The sequence below is a fragment of the Crocodylus porosus genome, unplaced genomic scaffold (assembly GCF_001723895.1).
Source record: "Crocodylus porosus isolate Cpor-Errol unplaced genomic scaffold, CroPor_comp1, whole genome shotgun sequence".
NCBI classification, from domain to species: Eukaryota; Metazoa; Chordata; order Crocodylia; family Crocodylidae; genus Crocodylus; species Crocodylus porosus.
In genome coordinates this window covers 25,390,318-25,411,705 of record NW_017728947.1, presented here as the reverse complement: position 1 = coordinate 25,411,705, position 21,388 = coordinate 25,390,318, and the positions used below count along the sequence as shown (strand labels likewise).

Sequence of the window (21,388 nt, the reverse complement as noted above, 5' to 3'; positions counted from 1 at the left end):
CAACACTGCAGCTGTAAAGATCTCTCCCCTACCCCCGCTTTGGCATACTTTTGCTCATGCTCACAAGCACCCTCGAAAAATGTTTAACAACCATGACAATGGAGAAGCAAAATACCAGGTCTCTAAGCCAACATTTCATTTGGTAGCTTAAAAGTAAAAGGAAATTTATGTGAATTCATTCCCTTTCTGGCCGGGTTTCATCACAACTCTACAATTAATATAATAGAAAAGAAACAGGAAGCAAGGAAGAACTTTAAAGAAGTGAAGAAAAGAAATCCCAGTTAGCTAGTTCATGACAGAAAGAGAAAGAAAGTAAACAGCAAGAGAAAAGAGTAAGAGAAAGAGCTTCATGGGATACAGTGATACCTTCTACCTTTAAATACATTTTTGGTATTTATCCATGCATTTCTTAAATTCATCAAGTCAGATTATCCCTAGAGACACTACTGTAACACTGTATTTAAAAGAGTCTTTGATCCTGAATTATTCCAAAAAATAAAAATAAAGTGCAATTAATAAAATGGAAATTTTAAAAACATGAATAAGTATAACAAGAGACTCCTTTACTCATGTGTGTGCGTGAGCGTGCATGCACACATGCAGTGTTAAAACAGGTTCAACTTATCAGTGGGTAAATCTTCATGTGCAATTAATGCAACGCAATAAACTCCTGCCCAGTTTAAGCTTGAGCCAACTGCTCCTGGAGGCAGCATCTATATGTGTGCCTGAGACAGCAGCAATTTGTGCTGGGGCAGAGCAGGCCCCTGTTGGCTGGGCTGACCAGGTGCATGTGTTTTGGTGCAGTACAGTATTCTGCTGTAAGATAGTGCTATCTTACAGCAAAATTAATGAGTTTACTGCACCCTAATACCCATGCACGTGTAGAGACTATGACACTTTACTGAAGAGCTAATTAGTCTACTCCGCAGTAAAGTGCACATGTAGATGCACTCAGTGTTGTACAGAGGTGTCCAGTTACGACAGTAATAAGTACTATTACAATGCCTTGTCACTAGGTGGCAGGAGAGCTGACAACAGCCTGTTAGCACTGAGCAAAAAACTACTTGGAATACCTGCATATACCAAAACTACTTGGAATACCTGCATGACATAACCAAGCCAATTAACAAGGCTGGATTGTTTCAGCAGTAGATTACAGCAATATAGGGCTATAAGTTGCATCTGTTCCTTGTTTTCACTGGTCTAAACTTCCCTTAAGCACACTGTATCCAGGCCCTCAGTCTGAGATCCAAACTATGTTGGCAAAAGTTTGTAGTATAGAACTGGCCCTTGGCAGTATGCACATGTGTTTGAGAAAATCTGGCATCAAGAGATCATAATTAAGGTGAATTCTTTAATTTACCAAATATTTTAAAGGCAAACAAATCTACCCTTCATAATTAAAACCCACAATAGGAAATCATTTTGTGATGGGCTTCCCCTGCTATTATGTTGAATATTTAAACACTTAAAACTTTTCTATCCACCCTCTTCCTGCTGCTTGAACCTGCCACATGAAGTCATAAGCCTCCGATTCAACTTTGTCAAATTGCTGTAGGAGTGATTGCCATGTCAGAATTTCATCATTGTCGCTACAGGAACAAGCAGAAGACCAGAGACAGAGGTCTTGTTAAAGAGCTTTTGGGAGGCATATTCTGTCTCACTTTAAGCTGCTATATTACATCATGAGTTATTGGTGCAACCTGAAATAATGTAATATCCAATAGGAATAAAGGTGGCCAAATCTTTTACTTGAAGACAGGAAATGACAGCAACATTTTCAAATGATCTACGAATATGTAGTTGATTTTCTTTCTAGTCTTAACTAACAATTTGTAAATGCTTTAAAAGGTAATCAGCAAAATCCTTTATCAAACTGCACACGCTGAGATGCTTTAAGTGATTATTGCAGAATATTATAATTACATACGTGCATTACAGCTGCGTAGATTCTGAACTGCAGTCACCAGTACAACACACAACTTTCTTTTATACACAACAGCTGCTGCCTGAGATTTAAAAAATAACTAATGAATTTGGACACTAAATTCCTATTCATTAAATTGGGAAAGGGGTGCTAGATGAATACTGATTGGGAATTAGATAAAGTGCCTGCCTAGTCAGTGCTGCTGGAGATGTAATCACTAAAGTTGGATAAGGAACCAGGAGACCTGAATCTCCAGTGAGAGAAGAACTGAAGATGGTATTGCAGTGCATGCCAGAAATGGCTCTTCACAAAAAGTTACAGTGCTAAGTGAAAATCCAGTAAGGGGTCCCTCTTTTACTAGCATGCACACAGCTGAAGTCAACATGATTGCACTAGGTGGTGATCCCTTAAAATGCGTCATTCACAGTGGCAGTGGTATCATAAGAGGTTAGAAAGAAGCTCAGCCCTAGCCATGCAGCACCAGATATGGGCCTGTTCAAGTGCACTCATGAATGCTGGGACTCGGCCAACTCTAAAAACCAGCTATAAGCAGAGTGCAGCAAAGGATTTGGGGGGAGAGTAGAGTATGTAAAGAACATTTGCGCTTGCCAGTCGGGTTCTGCTGCTGAAGACAACTGTGGGCAGTTGTACTAGGGCATGAGTGGACATATCATATTCTTTCTATAAAACTACAAGATGGATAAATTGATGCAATTAAATAATTAGTGTTGTGCTCGTTTTTCTCCTTTAAGTTTTCTTTGTTCTATATATAGACTCTGCCTATGAATCAGGAATACTTGCCTGTCACAAGGCTCATGGAAGGTTTTTAGTTTCCCCAACATTTTGGGAAGGGGCTCAAGGTAGTAGTGTTTCAACATTTAAGACAAACTGGTTCCATTTTGCTGCTGCTATCTGGCAAACACACTATACTCTTCTGAAAATATTAAGGTATCTGAAAGAATTTTAATATTCCAAGCAGAATGTTGAAAAAAAGGCAGTGCAATTTTCCACTCCAGAGAATGCAAATATCGATCAATAGGAAACAGTGTTGTCTGTTTCTTCAGAGCAGCTGCAAGGCAAAGCTGCAAACCTGGGTTCTATTTCCAACTGGCTTGATGTAATAAGCCACTTCACTTCACATTTCCCCGTGTAGAATACAACCGTATTTACCTCAACCAAATAAGTTCCTTCCTAAAAGATTATTTTATTTTAAATAATTAAATTAAATAGAGTTTTAACATGTGTCAGATTTACACCGCAGTCAAGAGACCTGGAAGTCCTGAAAATTGCTATGCCTCCATTCTAGGAAAACAATGGGTAAAAATGGTTTTAGGTTAGTGGGGAGCCAGTACAAACTCCATCAAAAATCAGAGTAGTTTCCAGGAATTGTTCTTATTTCAGCAGCAACCCAAGGACACCCTAAAGAATCTATTATAGCCCATATTCTTCTAATCTCCCAGTGTGCTTCTTACACTGGGTGTTGAGAGATGGGCAATATAGACCACTTAGGATAGCTTTTTGCAGGTCCTGAAATCCCTCCCTGGCCCCATCATGGTCCTTATGAACTGCTGGAACAAGGTATAAGGTACTGACTGTAGGAGAGACAGTTTTGGTCTCCGGATCATCCACTACATGAGATTGCAAGGTCAATTAATTTCACCACTTCCATTTCCAGATCTAAAACAAGAGCAATGTGACTTCATCACTTCTGCAAACACTATTAATACTTTGTGGTAATTAAAAAACCAAAAAACCAAAAAAAAAAAGCAGTTGAATCATTGCTATTACTCCATATTTGTCAGATTTCTACTCAATTAAACACCAGCTAGAATTTGGAAGAGGAAATCTAATATGTGCATTTTGTCTTGCTATCCTAGTTGCAGAATCCTTGTTTCTGCAGAAAGATATCACTGCTTCTTGCAATTTAAGAGCACATCCTTCCAGATAAAGTATCCTGAGGTGTTGAAAAGTAGGTTTCTATTCACTGCAGTTTTTCATTTTGGTAAACTCACTTCATAAATAATGACTATATTCTAACTTTCTTCAGGAAGAGACACCTGGGAAAATAGCCAACATAAACAGAAAATAAAAGAGTTGCCATTGTATATTCAGAACCACGCTGGCTACTTTCCAGCTATCGTGCAAACATAAGGAATTATACAGCTTCTGTATCCATTTTATTTATTTCAAACAAGGTAGGTTTACAGGAGTCATTAATGCATACAGTGTGGCAACTGTTCTACCGTGCGCCCTGTATCTGACTGCAATAAAAGAGGCTACACAGCTATACTGATATTGATAACCATTTGGTTTGCAATTTATTGTGAAGTTCTAAGGATAAATAATTTGCGTCTTCACCAAGAAAAAAATCCCCCTAAAGCCTGCTTCACAGCAAACTGGGAAGCTGCCAAGAGGCAACCAGTTAAGTGATGTTTAAACTTGTAAGTTTTGGATGGAGATTACAGCTATTTATATATATGGCCACAGCAATTTTCTAGCATTTATCATGCAAAGTTATCTGTTTTAGATAAAGAGCACACCAGCTGAGGAGCTTTAGATACATTTTTTAGTAAAAATTCCTTTCCAATAGGTCAGTTTCTATTAATACAGCAGCACACCTCGCCTTGAGGTATCTGTGCCTTCTGACATACAGAGATAATGGGTCCAGTCCTGCAAGCCATTTGCATATGAAGTCACTGGGAACCATATGAGTAGACTGTTTTGCAGAATCAGACCCTAGCTTACTGCTGTTGAATTACAGATGGAAAGTTTCGTAGTAAAAAAGTGGTTGGATGTGTTAAGATCCATCACAGTTTAGGTGGGAAAATGGCTTACAAGTTTCCAGTGCACCTGTTTCAAACTGCAAAACTGCAATTTCAGTCTCAAGTGGATGTCAATTCTAAGCAACCGTGGTGGTTTTGTATTTAAGACAGATTTCCTCTTGGGAATGGAGTGAGAAATGAACCAGATTTGAATCCATCTCTAGAGAAAAAAAGGATGCTGAAAAGTGATGGCTAAACTGGCCTGAATGCTAAAACCCCAGTGTTTCACTGGTCAATTTTCTAAAAGTCCTAGAAACTCAACCTGGAACCCCCCAAAAAAGGAAAATACAAAATGTGTCTTGTTAACACGCTTTCCTCTTCTTTAGTCTTTTCAGTATTCTCCTTACCACTCTCTCACTCCTCTGTCTACAATGCAGTTAAAATAAGTTTCCTCATCAGAGACAAGATAGCATAGATTTCATAGACATTAGGGCTGGAAGGGATCTCGCAAGATCATCGGGTATCCAAGGGGCAGGAAGAAACATATAATCAGCATAATATATCTGAGTGGCAATTTCAACATCTGAAACTGCCAAATTTTAAAAAAATGGCCCCATCACTTTTCTGTCTTCTATTTTATTAACTTACCCAATTTAAAACGTGACAATGAATTTGTTTGTTCACTCACTCTTATTCCCCTGGTTCTTTTTCCTTGTCTTTTGATCACAAATTACTATCAAAACCATCAACTAGAAGTTAAACAATCTAAGGTTTAATCAGAAGACAGATGATGCCATATAACAATAAAGACAAAAGCATTTTCACTGAAATCAAAGGTATGGTTTCTAGACGGTGATAATATTGGGTGATATAATCTGTTCTGCAACACCAGCAAAATACCAATACCAAGAAAAAGAGCTTTTTTCTTCTGATAAAGAGCATTATTACAACAATGTGCTACTATATGAAGTGTTTTTCATAGCATATGGCTTCTGTATAAAGCAGATATTGTACCAATAAAGCAGGCAGGTAAACAAACCAAGGACACTCTCCTTTAAAGAGATGTAGCTCCACCATTATAATAAAAGGTAGTCTCTTATGTAAATCATTCAAATACACCACAGCTGCTGGGAAGGAACAGAGAGAAGTACATAGTATCAGTAGTACTCTTAGCTCCAAAATCTGGAGCAGTTTATGGACCATATCTTGGCATCAGTGGTCAATGTTTTATTCTGCTCTGGGCCAAAACCGTGATTCTCAACCAGGGTCCCTGGGGTGTAACCTGGGGTGCTGCGAGATCCTTTTAGGGGTGCCATAGAGTACTGCTTAGAACCAATGTGTATTCAAACACTTCAAATGATTCACAAAAATAAATGTAGAGAATTCAAATAGGCATCCACTTTGAGTTCTTTGTAATGGAAGAACTGTTCTATTATAGAGATGCACTGATATACAGGACCCTATCAGAGCGGCACCGATAAAAGGGAAAAACTGACATTATTAGCAAATCGGCTTTTTTTGACCAGTATAGCCAATAATGTCACTGATAAATCCCGCAGGCATGAACAAAGCTGCAACATGCATGCATGCAGTCAGGAATGCAGCCCAGCGGCAAATAGAGCAGTGTCCGGCCGGTAGGTCTCTGGGGGTGAAGGGGCATGGGGAGGGGGTGCAGATCAAGGTCCCCACAGTGAGGAGGGAGTGGGCCTGCAGCAGGTGCTGCACAACTGGGACTGGGCATGGGTCAGAGCCATGAGTGGCTCCCCGGAGGGCATGGAGGGGTGGCTCCCACTGCTACATGCACTCCTGAGGGAGGCATGGGGGCCATGCGTCCCTCAGTTTTGTGCACAGGGTGAGGGCAGGCTGCCTGCCACAGGCTCAGGGCCAAGGGCTCGGCTAGCCTCCTCCTGGCAAGGGGTCTGGGCCAGGGCTACACTCAGGGCAGGTGGCAGTGCTGCTGGCTTGGGACCATGGGGGTGCGCTACAGCCACGCCAAAATTCACCACAGTAGCCCTCCTGTGATGACCCCCTACAGTGCCACCAGCACAAGCCCCTCCCCTGCCTGCCCCTAGTGCAGCCCAGCCCAGCCCCCCACCAGGAAGAAACTGGCACTGCCTCTGGCCCCGAGCCTGCAGCAGGCAGCCTGCCTTTGCCACATGCACAAATCTGCCCATGCCTCCTCAGGAGGTGCCTCCTCAGGGGATGCGCGCAGCGGCAGGAGATACCCCCACTCCACGCCACACTCCCCTCCAGGGAGCCAGCTGTGGCCCCATCCTGCACTCTTCCCCAGCTGGGCAGCACCTGTCCCTGCCCCAGCCCCACTCCCTCCTGCACCATGGGGGCCTCAATCTGCTCCCCACCACAGCCCCTCCCCCCTACACACTTACCAGCCGGACGCTGCTTTCCATGCCGACAGGCTTCAGGTTGGCTATCAGATCGGTATCAGCCAATAACACTGGTTAAGAATTGGCTATCACTATCAGCTAAAAAATTCTTTATCAGTGCACCCCTACCTATCATTTTTCTGTACACAAAAAGCAAGCGAAAGCTAAGAGTTAGCCTTTGCTCAAGGGTTCCTTGAGTCTAAAGAGGTTGAGAACCACTGGTCCATAAATCCACTGTCTAGCATAAGTGGGTTACAAAATTGGGGTGTGCATCTTAAGCAGAGAGGTTGATTTTTTTGCTGGAAGAAAAATAGGAGTAAAAGCATGAAAACACTGCGCTTCACAGTGACTGTCAGCTTGTCTCAGCAAGCATGGAGAACAGGGTAGACTCCAATATTAACCTGCTCTCAGCTTCTTGGCTGAAAGAGAAGCTGGCAGCAATTTTACAACATAGCCTCTCCATGGAAAAGCCAGATTGAGGTCATGACTCTGGGAAAATCTTTTTTGCTCTACATTCTGCCTTCCAAAAACAAGGTGCTTGTCTTATTTTGGTCAGCAGACCCATGATATACAAGAAAATATGATATATTTTGGGCTGTACCAGGAGTTGTCACACTGCAAATCATAGACCACTGCTCCACAGAGGCACACTCTAATTAACCATAGGTTGTTAAGCACAGCTTATCTTAGGTTCTTGGAATGGGGAAAGGAATGATAGAGGCATGACGAATAGGATTGCAATTACAAAAATTTGGTGCCCAAGAACCCTGCTTATAGAGCAGGAAATGCAATTGTTGAACTGCTCCCTGCCATTTCCCTCAGTCTTTGCAGCAGGGGATAACCAGACCTTTACACAGAAACCATCACTCACATCAAAGTGATAGCTAGCCAGATAGAGCTGAACTAACCAGGTGCCTGGGAAAATTCCAGAAGCCCCAAAATATTAAAAGCCTCTGTGTACATATTTGAGTGACTGGAAAAATGGCTGAGGTTCTCATAACAATTTTCAGGATGTAGATTTAGATATTTTCCATTAAAACAAACACCATGAAAGTCTCAGCCAGTGTTCCCAACCTGAAAAACCAAAAAGCAGCTCATTTCTATACAATTTTTTAAATTACTGAAGTACCTTAGAACAACACACTGGGCAACCAAATGCTTTACTTCTTCCCCATCACATCCGTCCTATATAAACTTCTCTTCTGGGTAGGTTTGAGAAAGTTCTTTTCCCTCCCCTTCCCCTCAAAATCATGGGAGAAAAATCCTTTCCATACTTCAAGCAGAATTTGTGCTCTATTTGAAACTCCACAACTCCATATTAACTCCACAAACATGATTTTACATAAGTTATTGCACTTCAGCATATTCTAGAATGAGGCATATACAGACACAGCAATTGGCAAAGTTATATGGGTAGAACAGAGGTGGAAGGAAGGGGAACAGAAGAAACCAAATAACACTTACAAGGATTGTAAACCACTTAGTCCTCTAATGGCCTCATTAGGTACAGTCTTCAGCTGATTGTTCTGAAGGGTGCTGTAAAAGATACTTTGTTAGTGAAACAGATTTTTACAATAATCTTTAAATGACCTTCTATTTGTTACTACAGTCCATGTTCCTCTTTGTTTCATGAACATCTGGTACAAGAAAAAGCATGCAGAATCATCAAGACAAGATACTCAACAGTGATTTCAAAACAGTGAAACTAGATTACTACAAGTCCTGCCACAATTCATTCCATTAATGAAACAACACAAGCATATCAACTTAGACAGAATAAGCCACAATTATCTTTGATCAGATTTTCTGCAATTTCCCTTGACTTATCGGGGATAAAAAAAACAATTTATTCTCATGCAAAATGTCTCAAAATAAAGTGATATTTTATTATTTACCTATGCTTGCATTGTTATGGTTGGCTAGCTAGGCTTAGCAGGCTATACAAGGCTTTGCTATTTTAATTAAATACTTGGGGAACACTGCATCTGATCAAATCCAAAATTTCAGGAAATATTCTACATATCTGTGGGCAGAACCCTATTGATTTTGGTAAAAACTAGAAAACCAGAAGGGAGTTAAATTGGGATAAATGGAGCTCCTTGTTTAACAGAATCCCAGCTTCAGCACTTTTAAGTCTGTATCAAAGGACAGGTGGATGGTACCTTCCAGCCTAACAGCACCAGTACTGTTTAAATAGGTTGATACCCTGAATGATTTACCTTCTAAAGAGAAGTCAAATAATTAAGGTTGGAGGGGAAAGGAAGAACACGGGGAAAACAGAGAGCAGAGCCCCCATTTCTGGGGGAAAGGAGAACATAAACCACTCCTGGCGGAAGGGAAGAGTTTCAAGAATTTTGTGACGAAAGGGTCATGGGAGCATGGCACCTATGAAACTTGCAGCTGAAGACATGCAAGGAGCATGCAATGACTTGTATAGTTTGTTGTTCTTGTGAGCACAACTCTAGTCCTACAATGATTTAGCTAGTCAGTTTTCTGATGCCTACCTTTATTTCTGAGCCCATGATTTTTGTTTCAACAAAGACTTCCTTTTTCATCTCAAGGGCCTTCCCTCTGCCTCCTTATGTCCCTTGGCTGTTAAATATTTAGTTATCCCCTTTCTTACTTATGTTTGTGTAAGTACATTCCCAAAATCAGGAATCAAGCCTTTAGCATGATTTTTTTTTTTGTTTTCAAAACCTGATTCATAACATAAAGCTAGTTTCAGATTTAAATAGTGGAGCAGGGATTGAAGCAGATATTTTCATTTGAGAAAGCATGTGGAATGGGACACTGCCAATGCATCCCTTTAGTGGTCAAACTTGCCCTTAAAGGAGTATATCACACTATAGAGGTGGCTTCTTAGAGGCTGGAGCTGGAATGGTACTCCAAATGGATGTAGATATTTATGCATACACAGTATAACAAACAGGGTATGAAAATGTAAAAATCAGGAAGAGGGAACTAAAAGGGAGGGGAAGCCTCGATGCCCTCATGGGTCCTTTCTGTTTTAGATGGCCAAGAGGGAGGCAGGGAGAGGGAGAAGAGTCTTGTGGCCTAACGGTTAATATTTGTCTAACAAAATATATTTGAGAGTCAGGCATTAATTGTTCCCATAAACTATGGTAATGACAGTTTAATTAAGGTCATAATTTTTTTGTTTGTTTATGGAATGTCCATCATCATCATGGGTAACACTTCAGCATGATTATGCAAAAAGTAACAAAGCTTTTCATTTATCGCACTGTCTGAACATAAAATTCAGTTTTTGTTCAGCCTATCAGTAAACATGCTGACTATGCAAGAAGAATGTACGCAGCTAGCTGTGCAGCTCTAAAATGTGATTACTTACAGAACTTTGAGTTCTTTCAACCCAGACAAGGCCTTTGGATGGATAAAAGAAAGGTCATTGCCAGCCAGTCGTCTGGAAAAAAATTGTAATAATAATTCAGAGTCTTAAAATACAGTACATTTACAATTGTCTAATAGATGAAACCAGCAGTGCATCAACATTTACAAGTAATTGGCGAGCTTTGCATCAAATTCTGCTGTGCTGGTGATTTTCACATTTGCCATCATTCATTCAACAATCATATTTTATACATAATACTGCAAAAACAAACCAAACAAACAAACAAACAATCAGCTGCAAGTACATAACAGATGAGTACAAGCTCTCAGAAACTAGTGCATTCACTCAATCTTTCTTTCCAACTTGCCATTTTGCCCTCTGATTATATAAGAATGTGTTTCATGTTCCACCCAGTCAAACCTCCTCAAGAAATAAGATCTGACGTACCCCAGGAGCATAATTCCACAAACAAAATCAGAAACCCTCCTGCTCTTCAGCCCCTTTCCATCAGCAATTAGAGACTGGAAATGTAAACCTAACACACGAAGGGATGACAAAGATTCTTCGCATGAAACTGGTTTTGAAAAATTAGTTAACTGCTACCAGTATGTTCCTGAGGCTTTCAGCACAGCCTGGGCAAAATGAGTACTCAGCAATGCATGTGTTTTTAATCTACCCTGCAGCTTCTAAAGAAATTATGCAGCTGAATAGGAATAGTTTGTTACTAAAAGGGTAGAAAAGGTTTGTACAAGGCATCTTAAAATTCTGTCCATATTCTCCAGGAAACTACAGATTCAAGGTGATATCCCGGGCCTAATGAATTAGTCACAAAACCCCCACAGACGTCAGTCAGGCTAAAAATTCACCTTTAGAACGTTATAGATTATCAATTAGTTATATGGGTAAACCTTGGATAAGAGAGGACTTATCTAGGTTTATATCATGCCTAATAAAATAAACCTCTGATCTCAGAGTGGGGCTCCTAGATACTAACGCAATAACAAAAACAAAAATTAGTAATAGATACAGATGGCTCTTCATAACAAAGGGAAAAATCCACCGAAGCAGAAAAAAAGTCAGCCACCTACAAACTGTCTTTCATGTATTTTCCCATGATTTTTCTTCCGATATTTTGTCTATTTCCTTATCAGCAGTTGCTGTGTGGTCCAACATTTGCTGAGCTGCTAATACTTGTGCCACTCAATGTTTTATTAAGGAAAAAGAGATAATAATGCAGAACACCTGGTAATCCCTAGCTGCCAACAGATGAGTTCATTATAATAAAAGATCATTTCAGCCAAAATATTAGCTTTCCTGTTAGATCTATTATGCAACTTCAGGTCTGAAGACATCAGTGTAGCTAGAATACAATGCATACATTCAAATCGAAATATTTATATGAAATGATACTTATTTTTCATCAGTAACTTGATTTTTAAAGAAATGTAAACATCAGATTAAAAGCCAGCATCTCCTTTGTTCAGGGCACTAACTATAAACTGATCCTGAAACAATAAAATAAAATATTTTAGAGAGACGCTGAAAGACAGAGCAAAGAACTCATCAACAGGAAGAGTTTTAGATCGTCAAAAAGGTAGCAAAATTATTACTTTGTCCCTCTCCGCTCCATCTCGCCCTATAAGAAGCTGATTATCTTCTATATAAAATGTTGTCTTTTATGTAAATTTACTTTTGGCAGCATAATAGCACTCATGCTAAGACAGCATCATAATTAGCTGTCCAATTGCCTTCCAATACTGTTTTTTTAAACATAAATAAACAGAAGGAAAGTGGCCTTGGTGAAAAGGAAAGCAATGAGTACATTCAGTATCTGGCTATCCTTGTTTTTTGTTAAATTGTCACTTGTAACAAAAACCCCCTCACACAGCCATAGCTTTGGCAACCTGGCTCAGGTAGTCTCATTACCAGAATCTAATCAGAATTGAAGCTTTAAAAGGTAATGTTAAGCATTAACAAGAAGTCCCACAAATCAACGGGCCTATTCATGTACACAGACTTTGCAGAACTGGGGCTTCAATTTGGACGGCAGAAGCGTGCTACTATATTTGTTATTATAATAGTACCTAATAGCTGTAAGGTCAGGCATCCTGACCTTACAGCTATTAGGTACTATAAATACAGGCTACAGTGTGAAAGGCTGTATTTATTAATTTATTAGATCAACATGCCACCCTCTCCAAAACAGGCTCAGTGCAGCTACAACACAATAGAAGAAAAAACAGATAATATATTAAAATACAATAGGATATAATCAACAACAAACTCCCAAATAGTATCCCCAAACTTAATCCTTCCTACTAACTGCTTGCTCACGTGATTTTTGAATGCTTTGAGAAGAAAATGATGGGGAGAGAGAGAGAAATTCAAATAGTAACCAAAATTTAAAAAAAGAAAATAATAAACCCTAAAAAGAAAACAATCCCAAAGGTCAGTACAATGTCTACTAGTCAGGTCCCCTAATGGTTTTTGTTAAATTTAGATTATTTTTTTCTTAAGCATATAAATATGCACATGCCCTTCATTTTAGCAATTTCCTGAAAAACACACTATGAACTAACTGTAATACTTAGGAAATGTGCTGGCTCCCTGTACCTGTATAATGAGTACTTATGAGCCCTGTATTTTGCCAGTTACCTGCAACACACATCTGCTTATAAAAAAAATGCAAACTGATTTTGTACCCAAAATAGAAACCCATAAATCAACAACAGTTAACTGAATCTATCGCACTATGTTACTTTGGCCATCAAATATTGATGTTGATTATTCAACATTTATTTTAAAAAGCAACAGTCTTCATAAGAATTAGTGAAGTAGTTCTGGTTCCAAGAACATTAAGTTACCCAGCCAGCTGGTTTGAGACCTGTCAAACATCTGCTATAACATTTTCAACCTTTAAGAGACTTGAGGTTAACATTTGTTTTAAAAAGCAAAACTAAATAAAGTCAAGGAGCCTGAATCTCCTTCAGTGTTGCTAATGCAGCTTACTGAGCTCTGAAAACAAGAAACAACGAAGTAAAAGCAAGACTTGCGTGACTTCAGATGGGAATACTCAGCCTACCTCAAGGCAATTTCTGTTTATTCAGCCTGCTGCAACCAACCAACAGAAAAACTGCAATCCATTACATTTCCGTTTCTCCTAAATCTGGCAGCCATCCAGGAAACAGGATACAACTGGCCAAGTGTGCAAAGGCTTTACTAATCAGTTTGCCAAATATACATTTATCATTCACATACTAGCCTTGGGCAGCATGGCTTCTCATTAGGAGGTTCCAACTACAGTTATCCAGTAGGCTAAAACTAACATATTATGTGCCACTCTAACACGTCTTCTTGTGCTGTTCCATGCAGCAGCTGTCAGGATGGAGATATTTTTCTTTACATAATCAGGTTAATTTCAAAACAGCCAAAGAGAAAAGGAAAAGAATAAAAAGTCACATCCATCCTTGTTTTGAACGTATATGGTAACTGAAATGCCCTGGTCAGATTCTCCACCTTATTCTAACAATATTTTAGAGGAGGAATTAATGAAAGATTAATAGATGGTTAGCCATATATAAGATTTTGGGGGTGGAAGATTATAAATATGCATTTAAAAAACATACAGGTAGATGGGCCAAGGAAAAAAAAAAAAAAATCAAAACTTTACCAAATAAAGCAAGTCTCACAACCCCCGCCCCCAAAAACCAAAGCAAATTTATTTAAAAAGAAAAGTAGAGAAGTGCAATCTAAGTTTTATCTTAATCTGTACAGTGCCTTTGTGCTTCAGCCCAGTATTAAAACATTAAAACATTTCCTTTCTATAACTGGAGTTGATGACAGCTTAATATCACCTAGAAAGTTCCAGCTTAAAAAAAACCCAACTGGTCCCGAAAAGCCTATAAAGACTGTAATTAGAACGTTTTTTGCAGCTTGTCAAAACTAGCTTTAAAGAGGTAGACTCTCACCAGCTCCAAAACAGCCAGGCAAGGGGAGCTATATTAGTATTACTGAACTCTTCTATCTGGGTTTGGGGAGACAAATTGGTAAGGTATTATTTAACATTGGCACCATCACTCTTGCTGGACAACAGGGCTGACTGGTTGCACAGTGGAGAAAAAGGAGGGGAAATGGACAAAAGCTTCTATACTGGCAACTCTATGAAGTGCAGTGACCAGGGGTGGGCAAAATACAGGTTGGATATGACGTGCCAGATGATTGTATGAAACTCACAGCTGCCACAGCGCTTTGCATAGGGTAAGCCTGGCCTGCTCCTGCCTGGGGCAGACCTAGGCCCCACCCAACCTGTGCCCACCAACAGCACTGCCCTGGCCCCAGCCGGTGTGCAGTTTCCCAGCAGGGCTGCTCCTGCTACTGCTGCAGTAGTGTAGATACTGCTAGTCTCCCCTCACCTCCAGCAGCTCCTCCTGCCCCTGCTACGCTGTACCAGGCCTGGAGTGGGGAAGGCAGAAGCTGCAGCCAGGTGGCTTCTGACCCTGCTTGTAGGGCTCCAGCTCCAGGCTGCCTTCCGCCCACTCAGCCACCCAGCACAATGAGTAGCCACCTATGGGTGGCCAAGTGGGTGAAAGGTTGCCAGAACAGCACAGTAGGGGCAGAAGGAGTAGGAAGAGCAGCTGCTGGAGGCAAGGGAAGCAAAGTAGTATCTGGGCAGCAGAGGGAACAGCCCTACGAGAAAACGGTGTGCGCTACCTTGGCTGGGGCCAAAGCAGGCACACAGCACGGGCTGTCCCAGGCAGGACTGGGCCACGGCCAGATTGGGGGTGCAGACTGCACCTACACTGCATTGCCTGGGTGAACGATGCTGCACGTGCCGCCTCCAACTCATGGCCAGCTCCTGAGACTTAGCATGCAGGCAGCTCCCCACACACATGCAGGTGCACATACCAATACCCAGCCCCCCCACCCTCACATCCCACTCACATACACAACATTCAAGAGTAAAACTTCATTTGAGCCATTATGCAATCACCTCTATATACACTGCTCAAAAACATAAATCAGGGGCAGAAATTATTTTTAAAAAATAAAATTAAAATGTGTATAGCAGATTTTTGATTTTTAGTATATGATCTGTTTCTCATCTAATTTGGTAAAATACCTTCTGAAAGATTGTGTGTATGTGGCCTTCAACAGCTCACCAAAACTCATTAAGTGGCCCTCCAGACTAAATAATTGCCCACCCCTGCCTCAAGACTTTTGTTGCACATACCTTCACACCATTCCTCAAACAGATCTATGCTTAAAAGCCACAATCTAGTCCTGGGGCAACTAAATGGTGTTTTGTGAGCTGCCTATTGTACCTGACCAGTTCAAATGCAGCTCCTGAAGAAGGACAAGTGGTTAAATAAAAGCATTACTTTGTTCTCTGTTCATTTTTTTTTTTTCCTATTTCTGATTTTCCTCCATTCTTGCTTTCACAGTCATTTAGGCTGCTGACATGAAAAAAGGGGAGGAGGGGAAAAACAAAAATGCACTTTACTGGAAGAAGTGCATTAGTTTGACTTGCCTCTACAGCATCTGTATAGAACAAGTGCCTCAGCAGGGCTTTTTGGTGCTTTCATCTAACGGCGGATTCAAAGAGGAATCTGGGTTAAATGCAAATGTACAGTAAAGTCCAATGCAATTCTGATGGGCTTCCATTTTCTGTAATGTTTTTTTAAATTGTTCTGGCTCTTTCACATATAGGTCTAACTTGAATATTTTTTTAGTATCTGGATAGCAGAATAAAAAATCTGTAATCATACACATGCTAAAACAGATTACCATGAATGGGATGTGCCCATGAAAAACACCCTTAAATATTTCTTGTTCATTACCTCTCTTCTTTATGTTACCAAAGTGAATTAGATGCTAATAAAATTCCCCTTATCTCAATGCCATAGTCATTTTCAGAATGCAGATGTATGATGTTAGGCCCAATGGCCTAGTATTAAAAGGCTTCCCACTATCACAGGCAACGCACCACTTTAATTGTGTTTATTTCTCAGGGCAGAAAACAACAATGATCCTAACATGCATAGAACCGGATGCAAAAAAAGTCTCATCATTAGCTGGATGTGCTGTACAACTTCCAGCAAGCTTGGGCAGCTGAGTATTCTGCCGATTTCTGCAAGGTAGCAGATGGAACATCTTCCCCCAATCTACATCTCCCTGCAAAAGTCTGGGAGAAAAAATGTAAAGGAAAATATGTAGTTGAATCCCCAAGCCAGCCAACAGTGAAAAGCTCATGACAATCAAAAGTGCTAATGAGGCTCCTCATTGGCACAAATAACTTTGAAGATGCAAGAATGGAATGGACAACATTGAAAACCTTGTTTCTTACTATTAAAGTTACTCCTGAAAACACCAACTCAATGTTCCCAATTAACATTCAGGGAATGAAGAACATGGAAACAAAGAGTGATACACTGATAAATCTCTCATGCAAAACATACCACCATTGGAGCTGATACTTCTATGCTATTTATACTGCATCATTAGAACCTGCAGGTATGTGGCATTCAAATAACTCAAGGAAAAAGATATACACATAACTAAATTATGAAAATTAAGCTTCATTTGTGTTCTAAATATATATTCTCCTTGGGATTTACGTCATTGGTGTTACTGTGAATAACCCCCATTGAAGTAGGTTACTTCATTAGATTCCAAGGCAGAGTAAACCAGTTTCTGCTCAACTATTTACTGCCGTTAGAAATTAATGGAAAACTAATCTTCCTTCATTTGATAAGTTGTACAGTCCTCCTCATAAGAAGTTTTGTAGAGACAGGAGGAACAGAATATTATCTGTGGTCAAGTGATTGTCCAGAATCACTTTTTGTTATATTAGAAATATGAATTTATTATCCCACTGTAGTCACTGTAAAAGCTAAACGAACTCAAGTGGCAACTTATTTCTGTAAGAGTTTGATTTTATGGTACTCCAAGATCAGAAGAATTATTGCCAAAATGGCTTAGGATAAACACAAGATGGTAGGAGTCTGATTCCCTCTATTAAGTTACTCTGCATGGCACAGTAAGCAAATTCAAATCCAAACATACCTTGTTTCCATTACAAAAAGGAGGATTCAGTACAGTTGGGGAATGCCTTCCATGACATCATGTTCCTACAGCTGATGCCAACACAGGTCATTGCAGCTTCCAGAAAAGCCTCAGTGCAAAGTACAAATCCTCTCTCTTTTCTTAGGGTAAATAAATTCTGCAATTATGAGAATCTAGCTATTTACTGCAGAATTATTGGGCCAGGTTAATCACTCAAGTCCAAACTCAGTGAGGTTGTCAGGGATAAAATTTGGCCCATTCTGATTGAATACAAACTTCTCTCATTCTCGACTGGATGCAACATGAACCTCTTGGAAACCTTCTGTTCTTGTTTTTCATTCCAGATGGTGGTGAGCCTCAAGATATTTGAGCGCAGAATTAGATCCCCTTCTCCCCCTGTGAAAAATCTGCATGCACACAGTTCTATAATTTTCTCTCAGCAGCTTTCTGGGATGCTTCCCATCCTAACTGGGTGTCTTATATCTGAAATAGTATGTTGGCTTTTGTACATCTTACGTGTTCTCAATATGAATGAGTATGAGATAATGTGCATGTGCCTTGCCCCGTATGCTATTACTCGATATAGGCTGATTGTCCCTGCTGTAATTGATGATGCGTGTAAAGTACACAACACTCCACTGTTGTGATTAGTTATTAACTGTATTCTGGCATCACCTAGGAATCCCAATTAAGGATGAGGGCCCCAGTATGCTAAGTGCTGAACACATGTACTCTACCATGAATATATTAACTCTGACAATTAAATCAGCAGACAGGACTCGAGGCATCTTCTGTGGTCCTTGCAGCTTAATCATCTCCCATTTTAATTTTCTTCTTCTCATACTATGTAATTATTGCCCTGACCGCCTTCTTGCCCACATCCCTTCAGACCAGTTTCTCAAGGTTGCTCCACAAGCTGTCCTAAGCTTTGATTTATACCTCTGTAACAACAAACAGAAGTCACATCTGGACCTATTATGTAATAGCCCCTGTTGGTGCTGCAGTTCTACCAACCAGTCAGGCCAGACTTCACTCAAGCCATGGACATCCCTCCAACCCAACCCGCCTATATTGCATAGATCTGAATTCTCCTGTCAAAGATCGGTCTATGAATTTATACTTAATATTTTTTGGTTGTTTCTTAAAAAAAGGAAACACTTGCAACTTTCTTAACAATAAGATGCATTTCAACAATACTGCTGCTTTTTTTTTTTCCTTACAAACATATTCCATTTTACTACTCCACTGACAAAAATTGGAGGGCCGTTAGTGACATTTGAGAGGCCAGCAGAATTTTAGCCAACTTAATGTGTGCTCAAGGACCACCCTGAGGTATCTCATCTGTTCTAAGGTTCAGAGATGTTAAGAGGCAGAGTAGAGTAGACTGGGCATTTCTAACCAGATATTCTCTTGCCCAGTGAGCCTGTGTAGCCAACGCCTATGCAAACTTGATCACAGGGGCATGCTGTAGCCAAGAATTGGTAGGTGGAAATGGGCAACAGGTGTGGTTGGAGTGCATAGGTCTCTCCCCATCTTTGGTAGCTGAATGGCCCCTTTCAGACTGTTGCCATCGGGAAGAGATTAAAGCAGCCCCTCAGTTGCTCTAACCTGTACAAGGTCTGTGCAGAAAATTAGAAATTCACAACCTGTTCTCCCCACATCTTCCGTGTTCAATGCCAGTTTAGCATAGCAGAATATCAGCCAATAGAAATGGAAAATGCATGCGTTAGGCTACACCTATTTCTTGAAATCAAAATGTGTATTGTGCAGTATCAACAGCCAATTGTTAACCAGGATGTACCAAGAAGCAATATAATTGTCTATACATAAATGATCCCCACACCAAACAAGTTTCATTCTTTCTTACACTCACAATTTAACATAGCTCATTCAAAAAGCCATACAGCAAAAAGTCTGATACTTGACACACCAAAATATAGTCATATCAACCTGTAGAATCGCTATCCACATATAACTGAGGGCACATTTGGCCTATTGTGAGATTTCTTTTTTTTTAATTAAAAGACAAATTGCATTTGAATTCATCTTGTATAAGACTGAAACAAGTCCCATCCCTATATTAAAGCAGATCTAAAAATAGACCAAAGGAAATTTTTTTAATTGTTTTTTTACACATATATATGAAAAAAGTATACAGTCTTAAACAATGATTACAGATCGTGAACCAAAGATTTTTTTTGTAGCAGTTCAGTCCCTTGTTCTTCAGCCAAAACACAAACTACTGCAATATTATGGTATGCCTCGAGAAAGATTACTACTAGCCTACAACGATAAAAAAAAAAAGTCTCAAACAGCCTACGCTTCCCAAGAATCACTCATTCTAACCAGAAAGAGAAGCATTTTTCTTACATTCTTACTTTTTCTTACTTTTCATTTTTTGTAACAAAGGTCTAATGAGCCTTGCTCTGCCAAAGGCTGGCCGAAGCCTATCTTTGGTAGCTCTCTCTCAAGTACTAGAGCTAGTCTGAATAAGTAGCTGTGGAGTGAGTACTCTGCTCTGGACCAGGACTTGTGGCAGAAGTGATATCTTTTATTAGAGCAACTAGATATTTGCAAGCTTCCAGGCACACACACCTTTCTTCAGGCATAGGAAAATGCCAAGATTGTAAAATTTCTCCTAAGTAGAAATGAAAATTCATATCACTGGATGTGTATTTTCTCTCTCCTTTCCTACTGAGCACAGATTTGATTGAAGTCTCCATCTCATTTAACACAGTAGGCACTACCATACCCAACTATGCCACACCCATCACTGCAATAACTAAAGCTGGAAAATTTGGGGGGGAGGGTTGTTTATTTGTTTATAAAAAGCACTTGCTCCCTCTCGCTCTGTCCTGAGAGAGGTGTTTTGTTCGACTCTGGGAAAGCCAAGTCAAACAAGTAAGTCTTGAGGTTTGCTCTGGAAGCTGCACGATCAGTGGGCATTCCACAGTGGTAGGCCAGCTGCTAAGAGAGCTCAGTTCCCTGTGCTCAAAGTGTTTGTGGTTGACAGTTCCATTGTCTGAATGACGGATTCTCAAGGCTGGATCCACAGATTTCATTCTGTTTTCTATTAGCAGCCAAGGCAGACATAGGAGCACTGGGGTGATGTGTTTTTCTCTGCATTTATTGCTCAGCAGGTGAACTGCCACATTCTGAACAAGCTGGACCCTTTTTCACCATTGATATTCCAGCATTCCCAAGTATAAGAAATTTCAGTAATCAAGCCAAGTGGCCGTGTACCTATGGAGCAAAGTAGCCAAATCAGTCTTAGATTGTGGTGCAATTCTCTGGACAGTTCTAGATAGAACAGTATATTTTTAGTAGCCAAATGTATGGCAACCCACAGTCCTAAAGGCTGCAGACCATCTTGATAGAGGGAGAAGAAAACCCTTGATAAAAGGAAATTGTTATGGAGAAGTAAATTCTTTGAATTACTTCACTCTTCCCACTGCCACAGCCTCTCCTGCTTGGGTTTAATGATCTGCTCTGCAATAGCACACTCATGGCTTCCAGGTATAAGATTAGTTGGCAGATCATTCTCTTAGCAAGCAATACTGCAAAACATAAAAGCTGGTACAATATTCCTAGTTTTGGCAACTGACTCCGGATAGTTTCCTGTCCCTCTCCCAAATGGCTTCTATTTAATAGGACTAAGAATCAAGTCTTGTGAAGCAAAAGTAAAGGCTCTAAAATTGTGACAGTGGTTGAATACCACAATTCTCCAGGTGGGATGTGAACTAGGTCACCTCTGAACTTCCCCCAAATTATGATGATTCAGGGGTTTGAATCAGGATCAGCTACAAACCTTGTTATAGTTGCCTGGTCAAAAGAAGAAAAAAAGTTTTAGAACAAAATCTGCTGTCCTAAAGAGTAGCCAGAGGAACCACTTAGCACTTAAACA

The 21,388-nt window shown here is 40.2% G+C and overlaps 1 protein-coding gene across 2 annotated transcripts in view; it reads right to left on the bottom strand.

Moving 5' to 3' along the window:
- The window catches only part of LGR4 (leucine rich repeat containing G protein-coupled receptor 4), a 112,892-nt gene that overhangs the window by 32,895 nt on the left and 58,609 nt on the right, over positions 1-21,388 (bottom strand). The window contains exons 3-4 of one of the 2 annotated variants that reach the window (XM_019551334.1): positions 10,423-10,494; positions 8,538-8,609 (exon numbers count right to left, since the gene is read on the bottom strand). The exons of the other annotated variant lie outside the window; for it this stretch is intronic. Coding sequence (XP_019406879.1) covers positions 8,538-8,609; positions 10,423-10,494 — 144 coding nt within the window. The remainder of the gene's footprint in view (positions 1-8,537; positions 8,610-10,422; positions 10,495-21,388) is intronic. 2 annotated transcript variants of the gene reach the window in all.